Here is a 21,574-nt window from a genome sequence, read left to right as displayed (position 1 = left end):
TTGTACGTTTGCGAAGCTGAATCGGATCGACTGGCGGAACCTGCCTTGAGGTGCATTTCTGTCGCCGGTGCTGCAGATGGCGACGTCGCGCCTTTCCCCAGGCGCTCAGGCCCTGGTTGCTGCAAGCTGCAAGCAAGGAGCCTTGACGCGCCGCCCTCACAGACTCGCAAGATGGCTGCGCCCTTGCGGAGGGCGTGTTGGCGCACGCCGTTCACGACAGGGAGCCGCAACAGGTAACGCCGGGGCCGACCTGCGGAGAAAATATAAAGGAGGAGGACGAGGAGAAGCTTTCTCGGTGGCGTGAAGTCCTCGTCGTCCGCACGGAAGGGTTTTGCGGCGCAGCACGGTCGCCGTCGGCGTACGGTGACGAATAACGATGATGGAGCGTTGATGCCCAGGTCGCGGAAGTCACCGTATCAGCGCTGAAATATGGCAAATGCTGCGAAATAAATGCGTGTTACGTGTTTCCATAGCAAAGGCGCTGCTGCAGGAAGGTGTATAATAAACCTTTTTTAATAGATAAATTAACATATGGCACAACCGTACACCAGGTTAAACCATATCTGTGCAATTCTACTGAATGCGGACTTTGTCACACCCATAATTCCAGTGAAATACCGGATGTTTGTATGATGCGAGGGATTATATACAATTGTAGGATTTTCCGTATTCAGATGTAAAGTTTACATTTAAAATATTCAAAGATTTAATTTTGTGCTGCACTCAGTAAGCCATGAAAACTCGGATTTAGGACGCTGCCGTGCGCACTGTGCTGTCGCGCAAAGTGGGCGTGGCTTCGCGAAAGCGATTATATTCTCTGCGTCGGTATTATCAGAATATCTCATACCGTTAATACCGCGCAGCTCTAGCCATAAGGTAAAACCTCTGTCAACCTTACAACAATCACAGGATCATATTTTGTAGGACCGTTTAATCAACGTTGTTTGAACCTGCCAACTTAAAGCTACAGTACAGGCCAAAAGTTTGGACACACCTTCTCATTCAATGTGTTTTCTTTATTTTCATGACCATTTACGTTGGTAGATTCTCACTGAAGGCATCAAAACCATGAATGAACACATGTGGAGTTATGTACTTAACAAAAAGTGGAGACCTGGCCTCCACAGTCACCGGACCTGAACCCAATCCAGATGGTTTGGGGTGAGCTGGACCGCAGAGTTAATGCAAAGGGGCAAACACCTGCTAAACACCTCTGGGAACTCCTTCAAGACTGTTGGAAAACCATTTCAGGTGACGACCTCTTGAAGCTCATCGAGAGAATGCCAAGAGTAATCAGAGCAAAGGGTGGCTATTTTGAATAAACTAGAATATAAAACATGTTTTCAGTTATTTCACGTTTTTTTGTTAAGAACATAACGCCACGTGTGTTCATTCATAGTTTTGATGCCTTCAGTGAGAATCTACCAATGTAAATGGTCATGAAAATAAAGAAAACACATTGAATGAGAAGGTTTGTCCAAACATTTGGCCTGTACTATATGTGGTTTGAGGGTCGGGTCATCAGTGTGCTTCTCCTTTCCACATTTAAATGCCGTCAGTCTGGTGTTGAATTGAGAGTGAAGTGATCACAGCACACGAAATGTGTCCTCTGCATTTAACCCATCACCCTTGGTGAGCAGTGGGCAGCTATGAAAGGCGCCCGGGGAGCAGTGTGTAGGGACAGTGCCTTGCTCAGTGGCACCTTACCTGCTTAGGCCACCACTGCCCCAAGTGCTGTCTGGTATAATGTGCATGAATACCAGGAAATCCACCAGTACTGTAAAGCTGCATGTAGGCCCTGAGATGATGGCATGTGCTCTCGGGATAATATTTGAGCAGAAATGTAAATTAAACTATTTGACCAATGGCATGGTTGTTTTGGTTAAGAATGATTGCACGCACTTGTTTCTGTTGATTTTTATTAATTGCTTCAGTTGTTAATATATTTGTTTCTTTTATGTTGCAGTTGTTGGACCCTCTTCAGAGCTCAGGAGGCTAGAGGGGCTCAGGCAAGATCACAGCGGTCATTCTTCAGAGGTTCGAGCCATGTTTTGATCATGCTTTTCGAGCCATGTTTTGGCTCTGGATGTCACTTCACCAGTAGAGGGCAATGGCAGGTGGATTTATGACCAAACATGTTCCATTTGACACATAATTTTACACCACATATTCAAGTGGAAGTTCATTGCATTTTTTAATTACAGACCATTGAATCATGGCAGTAACGTCTCCATAGATTTGGAAAGATTGTAGCCCGTCTTGGCACCATCAGTCATGTCTACTGCATAGGATGCTACACTAATAATACAGTATTCACAGTATATTTAAGCTGTAATTTGAAACTAGTTGGTGTGTTTATTTATATTTATTGCAATTAGCAGGTTACTAATTAACATCCCCAAATGTAAACCATTTGATTGAATCAAATTGCTGATTGCTAGTTGCTTGATAGTTAATTGCAAATAACTGCCACTTCCTTAACCGCTAGGCCGCCACTGCCCCCTGAAGCTGCTTTGTCCAGTGACCAGTCTATGGTTCTAGGGGATGGACTACTCAGTTTAAGATAAACATCACAAGACGTTCTGCTTTCATTTTAGGAGTGGAATTATCATACAAGAATTCTATTTGAAAGGGGCTTTACAGTGAAAGCCACAACCGCTGATTGTTCCCACGGTTTGCATACCCTGCACATTCCTGATCATACCACTTCTGATTTCTGCTTGTGTGAAACAGGAAGTGGCCGTCCGAATGCAGCCTCTCTGGGCCTGCAGGCTCGCGTCCGTCCACTTCCACTTTTGATTGCCACTGGTGGAGGCTATTTTGGCTATGACCAATATGAGCGCTACCGCGACAGAGCGCTGGAGAGGAAGGGCATCGAGGTGCCACCACGGATCGCAAATGATACTCAGGTAGGACAGGCCACAGATATTCTGCCCAAATCAGACTGATTCCATTGCACAAAAATAATGTACGTTTCACAGAATAACTACCATGAAATCCCCCTTAAATCCTCTGGATGCTGAGATTCGTGTGAAGTATAGTTTTGTGTGTGTGTGTGTGTGTGTGTGTGTGTGTGTGTGTGTGTGTGTGTGTGGGGAGTCACGATACTAAAATCTCAAACTCGATACTGATAAAATAGATTAAAAAAATAACGAATAACTGAAAGAAATGTATTTTAATGTTTTTGAGCCAAACAAAAAAAAGCACTCCTCATTTCTGTGAAATATATATGCGTGTTGTACAATTACATACTTGTAAAACGCAGACAGAAGCGAAGGTGCAGCAATTCTTATGGGCAAAATGCTAAAAAAAAATATTTGTACTAGTATTTAAGATGGATACTCAGATAACGTGGAACATAATTTAATTTCAATATATTTAAAAATTTTTAAATATATTGGTTTTGCAGAAAATTGGAACGACATCTCATGATGAAAAATTTTTACAATTTAGTACAATGAAAAGTCTAAAAACCCAGCCGGACATGTTCAGGGAAAAGATTTCTGGTCACCTCAATAAATAAAAAAAACAGATAAAAAGAAAATACACTTAAATTATTTGTTATTTTCCAAAGTGAGCCACAGTGTAAGAATGAAAGAGCCATATGTTGCTGACCCATTCCATAGGAGATGCAAGGAATATGTTGGAAATCACAATGCAGTTGTTGGTAATGTACAAGAAAAGCAATATCGTCAAGTGGCTTAGTGTGCCACGTGGGTGTTCCTACTCCCAGCATCTATTCATTGTGCAGCAGTGGTCTTGCATCTGTCTGCAACTAGGCCCCGCCTTAGGGCTTATGCTGGACCAATGGTCAGAAGGCATTTGTGGGCAAGGCCAACCTGATTAGGAAGTTATTTTACTGAGTAAAGGTCTGCAACAACCCTCCAGCCCAAGATCTATTCCCTTTCATTCAGACGCAATCACCACAATTCTTGCCATGCAATATCAAGACAAATCATACCAAACATGACCCACTTAGTATTCTGGACATCCTTTTATACCAATACATCTAAATATATACATGATGGTTGGGTGTATAGTGGATGAGTAATGGTGAAGTCCTGAGCACACAATTTTTGATCACATCTGGTATTTTTAGTATGATTCCTTTGGTGGCAGAATGAGGGGGACATGCTGGCTTGGCCCCAGCAAGTCTGGGTGAGCTGGCCATCTGGCATTCCACAGTTAACTTATGTCATCAGTGGACGGTGGTTTATGAGGGGATCCTTGTTTAGTTAGAGGGGAGGAGGTGTATTACTGGTTCATGTCTGGGCTTGACCTCCTGAAGGGGGTGTTTTTGGGAGGTCACCTCATCTGCTCCCTGACCTCTGACTTGCTGGTAGAATGCCAAGGGTTTTATTGGGGGGGAATTTCTCCCCCTGTGCAGAATTAGGCCGTGCTGGCATATGAGGAGGTCACCTAGCCCCACGTTGAGGACATTCAAACATTTCTGCAGGACCTGCTGGAGCCATTTTCAACTAGAAAGGTATTTCAGATTTATAAGGACAATATACACAGATCTGGTTAAGGGCAGATAAATGTAAGTGCTGCTTAGCTCTGAGGGGAGACTGGGCAACAGGTGGTTTTAATAGGAGGCGCTGCCCCTCCCCTGTTGCCTCATCGGCTGCCTATATGCGTAATTAAAGGTGTCGAAGAGGCTTCTTGTGTTGTAGCTCATTCCTCTTCCTCAGGGAACAGTGGTTAAATGCATAGTTGACTTTTTACAAGTCAAATAAAAATGACAGCACTAAATGGTTTTGCAGTGTAGCGCCATAACCAGTGTGCTGCAACGAATAATCATGAACCAAAAATGTACACATCATGTATCCCATGTTATTACAGCGTTACGCAGTGTTTCTCAATCCTTCTTTACTGCAACTACAAATGGCTTTGATTAGGATTAAACTGATTTACTGCATAATATATCATGTGACATAATTACAGTGTGTGCTGATATTCAGAAATTGCACAGGACATACTTTGGCAAAAGCTGCACAGTTCTTAAAAGCAAAAACCAGTTTATTACTCAGTCGGATTTATTTGATTGCCTGGATTTGTCTTTGGGTGTGGTTGATGACTACACAGTAGCTTGTGGCACTTGGGTTTTACAGGTTAAGTTCTTCACTTTCTGAATATTGAGAATCATTGAGTATATATATATATATGTCTCATTTATCATTTATTTGTCTTTTTCTGTATGTTACCTACATGTATATGGATCGTTAATTGCTGGTTAATTGCTTCTTTACTTTTGTCTTTGTCATTTATTTTATGTCTTTTATTAATTTGTTTTGCTGTGACTGCCTGGCATCATTATATGTGTATGAGGCTGTTAAAACTGGCATTTTTGCCCTCTTGGTAGGCCACAAGCTAAACGTAAAAATGGAAGCGTCCTTTTTTATTTGCCTTTCCCTTCTTCCCACCAGCCTACAATCCTGCCAGCGTGTAGATACATGTTGAAAGAGCGCTGAATTAAAGAGTCCCAGGAGGCAGAATTTCGATTGGCTCACTGGGGTCATGAAGGCCAGAAGGTTTAGCAATGTTGTTCTTTTAACAACTTGTTAAAGGTTACAAAAATGTGTTTGCAGAAGCTTTAAAATGACACTTGGTTGTTTGTCAGGCTGTTTCCCTTTTTTGCTTCAACATGGATAGATAGATGCATTTTTTGTCACTATACAAGTACAGCAAGATACCGTACAGCAAGATACCATTTTTTGTCACTATACAAGTACAGCAAGATACCAGCAGTTGCACATTTAAACTAGGTCTGACAAAGATAAATAAAATAATAATTGAATAAAGATACGGGTCTAGAGTAGTTACGATTTAAACGGAGTGGTGAATATAATGTAAGCAGTTAGTTAAAGTGCGGGTAAAATGATGATTGAGCATATGTACACAGCTGTACTGGGGATGAATGCAGTAGAGTAGAGGTATAATATTGCAACAGTTATTGAACGTAAAAGACACACATACAATAAGGTAAGACAGTTGAATAAAGTGCATGAGTAGTCCATAAGCAAGTCCTGGGTAGTGGTAGCAGAACGTGTGTGTGCTTGTGCAGACGTCAAGCGAGTCCTGATGGTAATTTGGAGGTAAGCGAGTGCTGGGAATTCAGCAGTTTGATGCCGGTGTGGTAGAAATTGTTCCTGACCTGGGATGTGTGTGTGAACAGAGTCCTCTGGCTCTTGCCAGACAGCAGCAGTGTGAAGAGTGTGTGCACGGTGTGTGTCATCTCTGATTATGTTCTTCACTCTGTGTATACATCGGGTGTGTGTTTTTGGCGGCCTGTCTTATTTTTAGTTTTAGGGTTTAGTTTTAGTCTTTGAGTCAAGCTGTTTTTTTTTTTTTTTGTTACGTCCAGTCACTTAGTTTTAGTCTGACTAAAAAGTCTGAGCATTTTAGTCAGAATTATCCATGAATATATTAGTCTGGTTTTATGAAAACTGATGACATTTAAGTCTAATTTTAGTCAATATAAATTTTATTTCTTTTTTTTTTTTTTCAATTCTATCTAACCCAATCAATATAGTACAAGTACCTAATACTTTAGAACAGACAAAAACATTTTATTTTAGTTAAACCCATTTAATAATTAAAAAAATGTATCTTATTATTATATTATTGTTACCTTATAGACTCAAGAATACTTCATTGTAAAGAAAGTGCATCCGAAGATCACTTTGTCATTTTCCCCCAACCATCTGCTCACCCAATAGAAGTATCCTGAATTCGAATTAATGCCGGGATTGCGTTTTGCATTGTCTTTGCTACCGAATGTGAGATACAGGAAACAGAAACTGTGATATATATTAACGCAAATCAACATGATGAAATAATGTCCAATCTTGTTTTAAGCAACGAAAATGAAGAGACATTTTAGTATAGTTCTCATCTTGTAAATCATATTTAGTCTAAATGACTACATTTAGTCGACACCATCACGTTAAAAAGGCTCTTAGATGACTATACTTGATCATGAATTTCGTTGACGAAAACAATACTAACTTGAGGTTCTTCTTATTCTCTGGGGTGCAAATAGAGAACCATGCTGTTCCTCAGTATGTGATAAGTGACTCTGTGGTGCACGTGTATATGTCGGTGAGCAGTTTCTGGGGTGGTTGAGCCTTCCTCAGGAAGTGGAGCCACTGAAGGCCCTTCTTGGTCATTGCTGGTCACAGGGCTGTGTTCTGCACTGCACAAAAAATGTATTGCCCTTTGTTTGTTTTAGGAATCTAATTTCTTTCTTTCACCAATAGTGACTGTGCGAATGGGGTGATAATATGCCAGAGTCTGAAGGCAGTCCTGATTGGGGGAGATTATCTGGCTTCTGGTGTCAAACTTTAATCTGTGTGTACAACAGCCTCTGACGATAATGATACTGATAAATATGCTACCTCCAACGTGGATCCACCATTTGACACCAACACCCGCTTTGACCCATCTCACAGTTGGATCATCGGCCAGACATTCCAAACCTTTAGCCAATCAGTGCAGCTGTTGCCTCAGTGACAGACACTCACACACATAGACACACAGATGAGGCCTGAACACACACACACACACACACACACACACACACACACACAAGAAACAATGGCCAGGCTTCTTCTCAGGGTGAATGCAGGCTGTGTTGGGCACGGCATGGTAATGAGCCATTAATTCCCGTCTATGGAACTCCTGAAAGTGTTAAAGGGCGGCAGCTCCAACTCCCAATTTTTGGCCAGATCAGTTGGGAGATTAGAGATTATGGTGTTCAAATGGCATTGACTATTTATTTCAAACTTCAATTCAAACTTGTGCTGTTACTTCTGTCCCCCCGTTCTGGTTGAGTAATAAGTCTGCAAACCGTGAGCTGGTCATGATGTCATTACCCAGAAATCATTGAGTCTGACTACGCCGGATAAGAGCCCATACACACCCTCCGCCGGCAGTAACGCTTAAAGGGCCGGCGCTCCCACTCTCCATACAGGCAGCAGACTTGCGGGGCTGTCACCTTTAACAGAGTGAGGAGGGAAAAGCTGCAAACTTCCACTTTCTCACTTCCTCGTCCGAGGAAAACCGCTTGACAAGATACACCAGTAAGTGTTTCACTGTGAATTTTAAAAGTTGTTCTAGATTGAAGGTCTTTAGACTTCCTGTTATTTTGTGAACAAAATGAGTAGACATATACTTAAGTTTTGTTCATTTATGTATATTCCTTTCAGACACTTTTCACAGTTCTGACTCTTTCTTCCTTTTTCAAATTGGGTTATAGTTTGGCTATGCACATGTTTCATCCTCATGTGTACTTCAGAATGGGCGAAATATTTAATAAAACCAGAATTACAGCCAACCTATTGTCTTTCCATAACTAATATATCTTCACTCCCTTGTGTTTTTAATTCGTGTGAAGATTAGTTCCTCTTACCCTTTATATCTTCAGTAGTGCCAGTAGGTGTCAGTGAAGATGGTTAAATAAAGCTGCATTGTGAAGACCTTCCTGCATCTTGTCGTTTTCTGTTATAAGGTCAGTTGAGAAATTGCATGTCTGCCAAGCCCCTTTACGCGTCGCAACGCACCCAGTAATCGCAGCGAGAAGAGTGAGAGCCTGAGGCTGGAGCTAATAAAGTTGGGTGTTTGACGACCGCTCTGAACCCTTTATGAGTGTTTTGAATAAATCATTGTTGTCATAGTGACAGTCTGAGTTGTTGATGGACGGTTTTTAGTGGAGAGCAACGCTCTTCTGGCTGTCTAGCGGTGATCGAAAGAGAGTGAGAGAAAAATGAGAAAAAGAGGAGCGAGACAGAGGGGGTTGAAGGAGGACAGGAGAACAAAGGGGTCTGGGTATTTTAAGGTCTTGGGGTGGGGGGAAGGCTGCAGGAACGCATGCTGACCGGATTGTCTCTCTTTACAAAGCTCCCATCCCCCAGCACTATCGCTACCAGCAGTGCACCCAGCCACCTGGACGGAACCCAAAGCCGGCGGCCCCTAACCCGCAGCCAGAGGAGGCGGAGCTTCCAGTGAGGATTATCGCCTACGTCACACTCCCCGTCCACGGAACGAGAGGGGGGAGGTCGAGTGAGAGAGAGAGAGAGAGAGAAAGGGGCCGGGCTTGGTCCTGTACCACTTGGAAACGGAGCTCGGTGTGAAAGCGCGAGAGAGAGAGAGAGAGAGAGAGGGGAGAGTGGGATCCAGACAGAAAGAGAAAGGAGGACCGCGAGCCGGCGCGAGTTGCGAGAATCTGCCGACAGAGATCATGTGTCAGGGCAGCCTGCAGCGGCCGGTGCGGAGCTTGGGGAAATGGTGAGATGCTGCAGGTCTTTGCACAGCCCGCCATCCTGCTACAACCTCCACAGAGTCAGGGTTGATGTGCGGCGCCTGCGGCCCGTGGGCTCTGCCTCCGCAGGGGGGGCTACAGCAGGGGAGTCGGGGGGAGGCTGCAGAGGAGCACAGGGGGCTTCTGCTGTCAGCCACCGGAACCGCTTCAGGTACTTTCCTGAGAAGGAGAGGAGGAGAGGAAAGAGAGCGAGTGTGTTTTGTGTGATGGGGTTTGTGTTTCTGACCACACACCTGAGTGATGGGAATCCATTTCAGTGGGATGGATTCTACGCCAAGCAGTAGCTGATGTGATAAGAGAATGACTGAGCGGTGAAGTGATGGATGGATGGATGGATTAGTGTGTGTCCCGCGGGAAACGAGGCAAAGGCATTTGTTTTGCTGCTACGGAGTTGGGGCTAGGCTAAGCTCTGCCTCTCTCCTGCACTCCACAAAGGCAGCGCCTGGCCTCGTTTTTTTTTTTTTTTAGCTCATAACATCCCCAAAAGCCAGCCAGCGAGCAAGAGCGAGAAAACAAAGCAAGCGGGCCACCGTGGCCCGTGTCCAGCTGACCTTTTGTTGGAGAGAACGGAAAAAGGAAAGAGAGAATGTGGATCAGCTGTGCCGATGCTCATTCTTTCTCTCCCCTAGACCATGAGAAGGACAGAAAAAGGGAGAGAGGGCCAGTGATTGGCCAATGTGTGCCTGCAATGGAGAAGTAAGGGGGAGGTATGGAAGTGTGTGTGTGTGTGTGTGTGTGAGGACCGTGAGTGAGATCCTGAGAGAGAGAAGGCAGCACATGCTAATGAGCTGTGATTGCTATGTTTGGACGAGATATTGGCTGCCTGCTTTTACGTATGGAGTTTAAAAAAAATTGCATATATATGATGGATAATGGGGTTTTGAGCATGTTTAGCCCACACTAATGGAAATAACATTCCCAAAAACTCTTAAAATGTTTTAATTTAATTGTGAATCCTAAAAAATATGAGCTACCTGCAGTATTTTTTATTTTTTTTTTCTTGTTATGGGTGAAAATGCATGTGTTTTGATATGTAACTCAGCTTGGAAATGATTTGTGTGTCCGGCATGGCCGGGAATTTCTAGTGGGCTTGCTTTCACTATGAAGTGAAATCCGTCTTCGGACTTCGTTCAGGCCAGGGGACAGCGAGGGCAGTACTGAACTGATGCGCTCAGACAACCCTGACTACAGGGACGACGGCCATGGCTCTTTTGTGAAACTGCAAAGTGGCTTTCAATTGATCCAATTCAGCATGCATCCAGACAGCTCGGCCATGCAACTGGCACCTAGTTGTGGATCTTGTTGAAGGAGGCCGGGGTCTCATCTGAAGAGCGTGCAGGCTCTCAGGGCCTCACTTGACAGAAATGAATATTATTAGTGTGAATACTGATTATTTGGCCGCTAGTAGCCTAGCGGCTAACAGGCGACACACAGAGTGACAGGTTTAGACCTGACTTGTTTCCATCGTGTCCCTAAGCAAGACGACGTGTATTTCACTGCATGTTGTTTTGTTATAATTATGCACGTGACTAATCAATCTTGAATCTTGAGCCCTTGTAACTAGTGATAGTAAATCGCTCTGGACAAACGCCTCAAAAGTAAAGGTTTTTGGATCAGGTGGAGTCGTGTGTGTGTGTGAGAAAGGACTGTGTCTAAATTGCTGTGAGCGAACGCCATGTCCTTTGGGTGTCAGTTTCTAAGCCCTTTCCTTGCGCGGTGTTGCTGTAAGATCTTATCCTGATTAGGGTGGACAGTATCTTATGTCCTATAGATAGCCCCGGCGTGTCCAGTGGCCGGCAGTTCCTCTGCCCACTCCAACCCCGTTGCCGCTGGCTCATCACATTCTAGGCCAAATGTGACCCACATCCTTGACACACAAAGGCTAATCTGGCTTTAGCCAACAGCGCTAGCCCTGTGCCGCATTGTGCACCAAAAGACGTGCTCGCCCCTGGTCTCCAGGCAGCACGGCTTTAGCCAGAATAGCTGACTCCAATTCGGCTGGTGGGGACAAAAATAGACGCGCAAACGCACTCAAGATTCTGCACGCTTGAAGAGAGACAAAACTCTCTGAGCCTGTTCCCCTCTAGCTGTTCTCTTGCAGCCTCGCTTGCGACCAGAAATAGAACTGCGTTGAAGGCGCTCTCCTGCAGAGATGAGCGCGGCCTGTCCAGTCACCGTGTTTTTGTCCCTTTCTCACCGCGGCTCCGCCAGCGGTGTCCTACTTGTGGCCGCCTTCGCGTGAAAATGACTTGTCAGCGCAGCGTGGGCATCACAGCCTTACAGGCAGGCTGGTTTACAATGGCAGATTTTTTTTTTCAACCAGACATGTGGTGTTCATTTTACCTACAGTCAATCGTCTCTCAAATCTGCAGATGAAGGCCGTGGACTGTGGGGACCATGTCATGCTGGACAACAGAGCACAGTGTGACGTGTACAGGCGGCGGTGGTAGTTAGACACTCGCCTTTAAACCATGTCCACAGCCACCGGTTCCAACACCAGTTTACTACCATCGTGTCCCTGAGCAAGACACTTGAACACCCAGTGTCTCCTGGGGGACTGTCCCTGTAACTACTGACTGTCCCTCTGGATAAGGGCGTCTGATGAATGCTGGAAATATAAAAGTGTATTATTTGATCCATCAGAGACCGACGTTCTCCTTCTCCTGAACTCTGCCTTCATGCTTTCTCATCTGCACTCGTCCTCCTTGCCTCCCTCCTTCTTGTTCTGGTCATGCTGCCCTTCAGGAAAAGCAGAAATCCTTCACTATAAACAGCCTGCCGTCGTCTCTGTTGCACTTATGTGCCGCCTCATATTGCTATAGTAACTGAATAAGTGGTGTAATAGTGCAGCTCTTGCTGCATATAATGAACTGGAAAATTCCACTCAAGTCAAAGTGATGTGGTACCGTAGTGCTGGGGGGGTACCAGTCATTCTTTACCTCTTCCACCAAACTTGATTCAGTTGGAACAATATATGTATATATAAAATACATTTTTTATATCGTGATGTGGTACTGGAGAGTAGCATGTCAGTATTGTGCTGAAATAAGACTCAGGCAGGACCTGAATACCTTTTTTTACCTGAAATTCTTCTGAAATTCTGCTTTTTATGTTTTGTAATTCTGACATGCTCACAGCGGTTAGCATTGTTGCCTCACACCTCTGTTCAAACCATAGACAAGTTACCTGCAATCAATTGAAGTATCGCAGAATTCTTATCGTGGGCAACGTTGGCGTTGTGTGTGTGATTTCCTCCTCCGCCGGAGTCGAGCCAAAGCCGGTGCATTAATGAGGTTGGTTGCCACTGGGATTTTATTTTTTTGTTGTCTCTCAGGCCAAATGGCACTGCTTATACAATTGTATGATTGGCTGTGTCACAAAGAGACCTCATGGCTAATGTTTCCTGGAAGGAGATCGGCCAGCGAGCGCACATTTTGCTGTAATGCAGCACACTAGTACTTCAGGGACGGCCTCATAAAGATTTATGTACCCAGGCACCGTTTTTTAGCTGATGTGCAGTTTGTACGTTCACGCCCTCATTTGCCACTTAGATGCATTGTTTAAGGTCAAGGATATCCTTTATGATTATTAGAAAATGTCATTAGTAAACAGTGATTTATTATTTAGTATTTTTTCCATTTGCAGTCTGAGGTGAATGCACTGATAATATGAGTGTCGTAGCTGGAGGATGTTAGATGGACGTAGCGAGGGACTCGGGTGGAGTTGTGCACTTTCTTCTGTCAGTCTGTGGTGTGTCTCTGCATGCGTACGTATGTGATGAAGTACTCTGTAAATGTCTCTCTTTGTATTTTATATCTGATGTGTTGTGTATTTGTGGTGATGGCAGTTTACTTTTCTTCCCCCTTGATTTTGGTGTGTGTGTGTGTGTGTGTGTGTGTGTGTGTGTGTGTGTGTGTGTGTGTGTGTGTGTGTGTGGGTGTGTGTGGGTGGGTGGGTGGGTTCCATAAAACACCTTATCTGACCATCTGTGTGTCCGTGGATGTTTGTGATCCAGCCGTGTGTTTGTGCTGTGGATGGGTGGTGGGCGTTTATTCGGCCTTGCATCACAGTACTCTTGTATCACTCAGGTTGCAATTCCCGCAGTTGGCCTTGCGGCGGCGTCTGGGGCAGCTGAACTGCATGTCCCGGCCCACCTCCCGTCTGCGCTCATGGCCACTGTCCTTCCTGTACTACATCCTGCCCTTTGCTGCGCTCAAACCCCTCACCAAGGTGGGCTGGCGCCCCACCAGCAGGGTGAGTATAGGCAGGCAGAGCCTCTGGAGGACCGTGGTTCTCCTGCAGGTTGTTCTGTTGGATGTATGTGTGTGTATGAATGTGTGTGTGCGCTGGAAAACATCTCAGCATCCAGAGGTACTCCCTGTTCCCCCACACAGTATTTTGATGGAGATATGATGTGTTTTTTTTTTGTTGTTGTCTAATGTTTGTTTGATGGTTGTGGCTAAGGAGGAGTCCCGGAGGGGACAGATGGTTATCTGCATATGGACCCGCTGAGCCCTGTGCTCACCCCGGCCACTCAAATTCCCCTTTGTTTCTGGGGACACAGGACAGAGGAATGCTTCATCAGCCCAGCTAGAGCGGGCAACCAGTTCAGGGCTTAGAAAAAACATCTGAATAGCAGTGGCAAATATTGCATAATATGAATTATTGTCTTATGCTCTTTTCTATGTAAACATATACAGTTCTGGGTAAAATAAAGTCAGTCTCTCCATTTCTTTGACAGCCATACAATGTCCATAGTTAGCTGAAATTAAACAATCACATTTTTTCTTTCAAAATAATGAGCTGCTGATGCTCAGCTCAACCAAATCTCTCCAAATTAAATAAGATTTGAGAATCACTGCGGTGGATTTCCTGTTACGAACCCTTTTTAAGTAATAGGTGATTTAATGGTGTCTTTTATTTGAAACAAATAAAATCTTTGAAATGATTCGTAGTTCAAGAAATTTAATGTGTATTCTATACAGAATGTGTTCTATTAGAAAGGTGAAAAGGCTAGTGCCATTGTATATACAAACCTTTTTCAAAGAAAGAACTTTGCATATAACGACAGTACACTTAATTAACATAAAAAGTCAAATTGTCCACAGCAGCACAAAAAAAGAAATTTAAATTTAAAAACACTGGTGCTTAGCACTGAAAAGCATTCTCTCTGTCAGCTGGCACCGAGGCTGAATAATCCACTTAGAGTAAATACACGAATACATCAGTGTGCTGCGCCGCTCGCCATCTGGACGCGGTGTGCAGAGAGGCGGCGGTATGTCAGGGTACATGCATCCTTCTTAACACATGCCTTCTCCTACACACCAACACAGACTGCTCTCCCACACACTGTTGTCCACGTGAGAGAGCCTGGTGGGTGTGCAGTGCAGCAAGCACGCAGGTGCATTTCAGTTCCTTAGTACAGCGTGTTTTTACTGCTTAAGTCATAAAACAAAACAAAGGCACCATCTAATAAAATTCACCAGGTTGACGACGTAAAGACCGCGTTGGTTTTTAATGAATAAATCACATGCACATGCCACCATTAATCCTGCACAAGTCCATGGAGTAATGATCCATTCCCCCTTGCTAGGTTGCCATCTATAAGACCATCCCCACACGGCTGCTGTCCAGGGCCTGGGGTCGACTCAATCAAGTTGACTTGCCCACATGGCTGAGAAAGCCCATCTTCAGACTCTACATCTGGACGTTCGGAGTGAACATGAAGGAGGCGGCTGTAGAAGACCTGCACCACTACCGCAACTTGGGCGAGTTCTTCCGCCGTAAACTCAAGCCTCAGGCTCGCCCCGTGTGTGACCAGAGCTGCGTGGTGAGATTTTCATTTTGTTTTGTTTTTTTATGTGTGGTTAAAATGATAGAATGTTTTGGGCATGGATCTTATTTATTCATTTTGCCTGATCTCAGATCAGCCCTGCTGATGGGAAGATCCTGCACTTTGGCCGTGTACAGAACTGTGAGGTGGAGCAGGTGAAGGGTGTCACCTATTCTCTAGAGACCTTCCTTGGGCCTCTGCCGTGGACCGAGACCCTGTCCAAAAACAGAAGTCAGTACTTGTCAGATCATCCTTCTGTCTGCTTGGTTCTGAATTCTGTTCATGGAACCTGTGTTTTCATCTCATTTTTGTCCAGATGAGGAGGATACGACTTCCTTTCAGGATCTGTTGGTCACCAAGGAAGGGAATGAGCTTTTCCACTGTGTGGTGTATCTGGCTCCAGGTGACTACCACTGCTTCCACTCCCCCACAGACTGGCGGGTGGCCCACAGACGGCACTTCCCCGGTGCGTGCCACATACACCTTAACATTTTTAAGCTGTTTATTCAGAAAGAGTTGTTTCTGGTACAGTCAACACATTTGCATAAATGGTCATTATTGTGGCTCATTCTGTTAAGGTAATAATAAAATGAATAATCTTTTTGTATTTTATTGTATTTTGTTGTGGATTTTATTGAATATTGAACATCCGCTAACAAGTATTAAGAAGACACAGATTTGTTGGCCCAATAGCAATGTAGAGCTCACATTTCATATCCTGGCAGATGTTTTGTACTCTGAGTCTTTGGTGCTATCATTTTACTTCGTACCCATTAAACATTTCTAAAGTGATCGGTCTAAAGTGGGACCATCATATTATTGGCACCATTTAATTTAAAACTATTTGTAAATCCACGAGGTAGAAAAATATTAAATGATCCACTGCTTGCTTGTGACAGGCTCCCTGATGTCCGTGAATCCTGGAGTTGCACGCTGGATTAAGGAACTCTTCTGTCATAATGAGAGGGTGGTTCTGAGTGGAGAGTGGGCCCACGGCTTTTTCTCCCTAACTGCTGTGGGTGCTACAAATGTCGGGTCCATCCGGATCTACTTTGACAAGGTAATTGAAATAAGCCATTTCAGATGTGTGTGTGTGTGTGTGTGTGTGTGTGTGTGTGTGTGTGTGTGTGTGTGTGTGTGTGTGTGTGTGTAATGACAAATTGCTGCAAATTAAATGTAAATTAGAGGACCCTTTGATCTAAACACAGCTGCAAGATAACCAGGACGAAGCTATATTAGTTACCATTGATGCCTGCAAGCCTCTGTGTGTCAACAAGTCTGTATGTGAATATAATTTATAGTATTATCTTAGTGCTTATTTTGAGTATATTGCATTTGAAGGTTTTTTTTTTTTAACTTGGAAGACACTTTTATCCAAAGCAACTTACAAGAGGAAGACACCAGCAATTCTCATTCGGTTTCTATAGATTTTGAGTTACAAAACTGAGAGCCCTGATAAGGCCAAACTTGTCAAGAATAGAGTATGCAAGGGAATTAAGTCCTACACGAATATATTTATAAGGTTGTTGGATTTCATTTTTGTTTGTTTTTATCACGGTGCCCTGTGTAGAATTGATGCCAGCGTGGCCTTATTGTCAGCAGGTTATTCTATTTGGATGCAGGATGTGAAAGTAGTTTCATTCGAGGATCAGAAGCTGCTTACTGTGGGAATGCGAGTGCCACCCACTTCACCTCGCACTTCCTGTATCAGGCTGTTTAGCTCCATTTAGCTTTATTAACAAAGACTGATCCAGTGGGTTCAGCCACGCCCCAACCACGCCACCCGCGTCACTGAAGTTGTGGACCTGGGTTAATAGGATCTCAGCAGAACCAGCTTGTCCACTGTGCCTGTGGTTTTCTTTCTTTCTGAGATTACTGCTTTTGGTAGGCAGGTGACAACATGGTTATCACTGATATGCTCAGCTATTCTAAAACTATTTTGTGCATTATAACAGCTTTAATATAATAACAGTTCTAGCACATCAAGTCTAAATATAAAAGCAACTTTTGAACCCATCCCATGCATGTCATCACCAAAGGTTTCGTAGCAGAACATTGTCCACAGCGTCACGCTACATCCACAAGCTTGTCTTATTCCCATAAGGCACACCCACCCACCTGTCCAAATGGTCTAGACATCACAATGTAGTTCCTGTCAAGAACTTGTAAGAACCCTCCAAGAATTTCTCACTGCGGCCAAAAATATCCCAACCCTTTACACATGCATTGATATAGTGAGTGTTATTCACATTACCTGTCGGGGATTTTAATGTTGTGGAGGATCAGTATATGTAGGCCAATATTAATACAAATGATGTCAAGAGCATGTTCCACAGAGCGCACCGCTGACCTCATTCCTGAAGCAGGCTGTTTAATCTATTCAGTGGCGGTACCCTGCAAAGTTATCTAACAAAGTAGGTCGGTGAATAATGCAGGTGATGCAAGGGTTAATTGTCAGGAATTGACCTCCCTGTGTTTGTGTGTGTCTGACCTTGTCTGCTCTGCAGATCTCCACAGCAGCAGCATTACGCACTGTTCTTGCTCAACTTAACAAAAAGATAACTGACCTCATTTTGGGAGCTTAGCCTCTGGACAATTGTCCAGGGGTGTAAAGAACTGGTTGGAGCCTTGAATATGCCTCATACTGACAGGGCAGTCTCATCGTGCGGGATCTCAGTGAAGTCTCTGTTAGTGCTGCTGGAGAACATGCAACCCACACACACGCAAAGACTGAGCCCACATTCAAACTCACAACCTTGGCCACGGTGCCAACTGCCTTGCCACCATGTGGCTTCATGTAAAAAAATATAAAGCAACATGAACTGAAATTGATGGCTCTGATGGTACCACTGTGCTGTGAAAAATTGGGGCTCCTTTTTTTTTCTTCCTTGTTGGATTATTTTGTTAAATGCCTTGTTCTTAGAAATATCAATCATTTGACATGCGTCAGGAGAGACTATATTTACATCAAAAAACTCCCATTTAACAGCTGATTCAATGTATCCAAAACAAAGACGTCATTTCCCTGTGTACACTGGGTGCACAGCAGAACACACAGACACACACCAGCTTGTCAGTTGAACAAGGTGGCTATTTTTCAGTCTCATTAGATCATCCACCCAGATGGATCAGGCATACAACTAATCGGTCCAGGGCCGGTGTCCTCCAGGGTTACAGGGAAACTGTCTATAGTTCTTATATTGCCCTCTTGTGGTCTCCAAAGGTTGTGACTCCAGACTACATGAAATGGAAGGCCATTTGGATTAATTGGAAATGTATTAGCATAAAAATAGCTAATAGTCTAATAATTACCTAATAGTTGTCTAACTAATTCATCAATACTTAAAAAATAGCATGCTTATCAATGATAAAATATAGAATATATAATGTGAGAAATGTGTTTGGATGTGTTGGCTCAAAAAAAAAAAACATTATGATCTAATAATTTAAAGACAAATTTGGAAAGGGCCAAGTATCCCAGAAGCATGTGGTTCTTGAAAGAGCTGCTGTTAGTGATGCTATTAATAATGTGTGAGCGTTAAAGCAGAGAAATTCTGTTCCGTATAAACTCTCTGACTTTTGTTTTTTTTTTTTTTTTTTTTCTCCCAGGAGTTGCGCACCAACAGCCCACGCTACAGCAAAGGCTCCTACAACGACTTCAGCTACGTATCCAACAACAACAGGGAGGGAGTCAGTATGCGCAAGGGTGAGCACCTAGGGGAATTTAACTTGGGCTCCACCATTGTGCTCTTGTTTGAGGCACCAAAGGATTTCACCTTCAACCTGAAAGCGGGCCAGAAGATTCATTTCGGAGAGCCACTTGGAACTATGTGAGACTTCGATGAGGAGAAAGTTTTTTTGGGGGGGGGGTCGGGGGTCACTGCCTCTAAAGACAATGAGACATGCTTGTGTGCATGTATGTACTGATCCTGGCCGAATGCAGAAACATTTAACTGACACATGAACATGAGCAGACATACACACTTACACTGAGTCATATGCACTGACACACACAAGCCACCAGTGTTGCATTATAACCATGGGTCCTCCCCATTCATTTCTAAAGATTTTTTTTATTATTATTTTAAATAATTGTTCATTTTTATTTGTAAAATAATATGGTTCAAGGAAGAGCAAAGACCAGCAAGATGTTATGGCAGTTTGACTAACCATGCAAATGCCATCCAGCTCTTGGTTTTGAAATGTTCTTTTTTTTTTTTTTTTTTTTTTTTGTTTCCCACCCATATTGCCTTTTTTGGGGAGGCCATCCCATGTGTTAAGGAATTTTTAAGATTGTGTACACTGACGAAAATTACACCCTTAACAATAGCACCCTTGTACAGTCACTTTGCAAGTGAGTAGGACTTCAATACTAACTCAGCCGCACCCAAATATGTATAAAACGTCTGGAGAACTCCCAGGAATGTACTAGAGATTACAAGAGTACTAGATTTTATTCCTCTAAACTATCCAACCAGCCTTCTTCCACCGCTTCTGTTTCTCAACATTCCCCTGTCTGGAACAGGAGCTACATTGTCAATCCACTACTGATGGTCAATTACACGCAAACAACCACTGCCAAATACTGTTTTGCACATCTTGCCATGACTAGCTGCTGAAGGGAAGTGGGTCTGTAATAAGCAGTTGCTTCAATACAGCAAGCAGGGGTCCAGGTGTCCTAGAGTGGGGTCTATGTTAAGTGAAAGGATTTATTTCAAACTTTGAATTTGGTTACATCTTCAACCTTATATTGATTCACATTTCCATCAAATACTGGATACTGAAGTTCTTCCAGATGGGACTGTTATTCATGGCTAATTGAGCTTTTTTTATTTTATAATTTAGAATTGTTATTTTTGCCCAGTGTTTGCTGAAAGTGAATTAATAAGGTTGTAGGTGTCGTTTTTTTATGTACTGATCATTGAGCACTAATTTGTTTCACTGGAGAACATATTTACTATCACATTACTACTGAGCACAGCAGCAAACTATTATACTAAATCTGAAGTAAAAATATCAGTCAAAGTAAATCATGATAAATGGAGGTCAGAAAAATACCAAATGTCTGGTATTTATCAGATGGGTGTCTTATCACCATGGAAGCAACTTGGACGCAAAGGTGTATTCTGTTGTTGTTATTATTACTATTATTTTCTGTTTTACAAAACACAGAATCTTCTCTCTGTGCCAGTCCATCGCTGTGACATGTTTACATGATCTGAAATACTGTCGTAGTTCAATCTAGTGAACAATCTTGTTCTGAGGTTATGTTCCCAAGTGAGTGACAATGGCGCGTGATCAACAAGATCATTAAGGTTAAGGTACCCAGGGACTTTTTCGTGGAAGTCTGTATTCTTCCTTTTCACCCAAATTCATAGTGGTGCCAAAAATGCCTATAATATTTTTTGGTTACTGCTTTTTTTTTTTTTCTTTCTTTCTTTCTTACTTACTTTGTTTCTTTGTGGGGGTTTCAGTATTATGTGGTGGGCTGCTGGGAGTTTGTGGTGGTAAAGACCCTTGTCTGTCTCTGACCTCATACTAAAAGGAACTCCTGACTGGACTGCATAGGAAAATGCAGCCAAGGGACTATTTGTGATTGGCTGAGGCAGGGGGGGGTTGCTTTTGGGGCTGTCTGCTCCCCTGGCCCACATCATGTCCAATTTTTTTAATGTAAATTGTAAGATACTTGAATCATTTGAGTCATTTAACACCGCTTAGACTTTACTTGTAAAATAGTTCTAAAAATGCAATGTGTCATTAATAAATTTTGGGTATTCTTCATTAAAAAATTGTTTTCAGGGTGTCCTGTAAAGTCTGCCTTTTGTGCTTTGCCAAAAGAACCTAATTCAAGAGCGATTCAATAGGGCTGAAAAGAGCAAGGACTGAGCACAAAGCTAGCAAATAACAATGGTACATGCACAATACAATGCTTATCGAATAACAGTCTGGCTCATATTTATAGTACATAACTAGTGCCAGTGTCTATTTGACTATTTGGGTCATATTCTAATAAGCAGAAGAGCTTTGGCATTATCCAAACGAAAGTCAGGATGCAGGGAAATGCCGGGCTAATCACCTTTGGTCTCCCTCTGCTGGCATCAACCTGGTACTTTTACTTCCATCAGCACTATAAATACGTCTGATATCAACCAAAGGTCTCCCATCGCAGACACAACCCATAGCACCAGTCACTTGTACATTCTCCCCATTAAAAGAGTTAACTATATTAATCATATATTATACTATAATATACACAACATATTTTGTGACTATTGTGGAATGAGCTTATAACCATCATCAGAACGACTCCTTCTGTTCAGTGATCTCCTTCTTTCCTAAATCTACTCAGTGTACAACTTTTTTCATTGTCTTTTGATGGATGAAAAAAGTTCACACACTTTGAACTGAGCGTTTCTGAGCAT

The 21,574-nt window shown here is 43.2% G+C and overlaps 1 protein-coding gene across 7 annotated transcripts; it reads left to right on the top strand.

Moving 5' to 3' along the window:
- Positions 1–161: 161 nt before the first annotated feature.
- On the top strand, positions 162–20,953 carry pisd (phosphatidylserine decarboxylase). Of its 7 annotated transcripts, none has more exons than XM_028971853.1 (8): positions 162–233; positions 1,967–2,037; positions 2,734–2,909; positions 14,913–15,149; positions 15,245–15,383; positions 15,469–15,618; positions 16,052–16,212; positions 18,762–20,953. In XM_028971853.1, the coding sequence occupies exons 1-8, from the start codon at positions 172–174 to the stop codon at positions 18,984–18,986; spliced, it is 1,221 nt and encodes a 406-aa protein (XP_028827686.1). In that variant the 5' UTR covers positions 162–171; the 3' UTR covers positions 18,987–20,953. The 7 variants fall into 7 exon arrangements, with proteins under 7 accessions (XP_028827686.1, XP_028827687.1, XP_028827685.1 ...); XM_028971852.1 differs by lacking the exons at positions 162–233; positions 1,967–2,037; positions 2,734–2,909 and adding exons at positions 7,655–8,081; positions 8,899–9,470; positions 13,408–13,573; XM_028971855.1 differs by lacking the exons at positions 162–233; positions 1,967–2,037; positions 2,734–2,909 and adding exons at positions 7,931–8,081; positions 8,899–9,285; positions 13,408–13,573.
- The last annotated feature ends 621 nt before the right edge of the window (positions 20,954–21,574 follow it).

The sequence above is a fragment of the Denticeps clupeoides genome, chromosome 3, assembly GCF_900700375.1.
Source record: "Denticeps clupeoides chromosome 3, fDenClu1.1, whole genome shotgun sequence".
Classification (NCBI taxonomy): domain Eukaryota; kingdom Metazoa; phylum Chordata; class Actinopteri; order Clupeiformes; family Denticipitidae; genus Denticeps; species Denticeps clupeoides.
The sequence above is the reverse complement of the archived record's forward strand: the minus strand, read 5'-3'. Positions and strand labels throughout refer to the sequence as shown.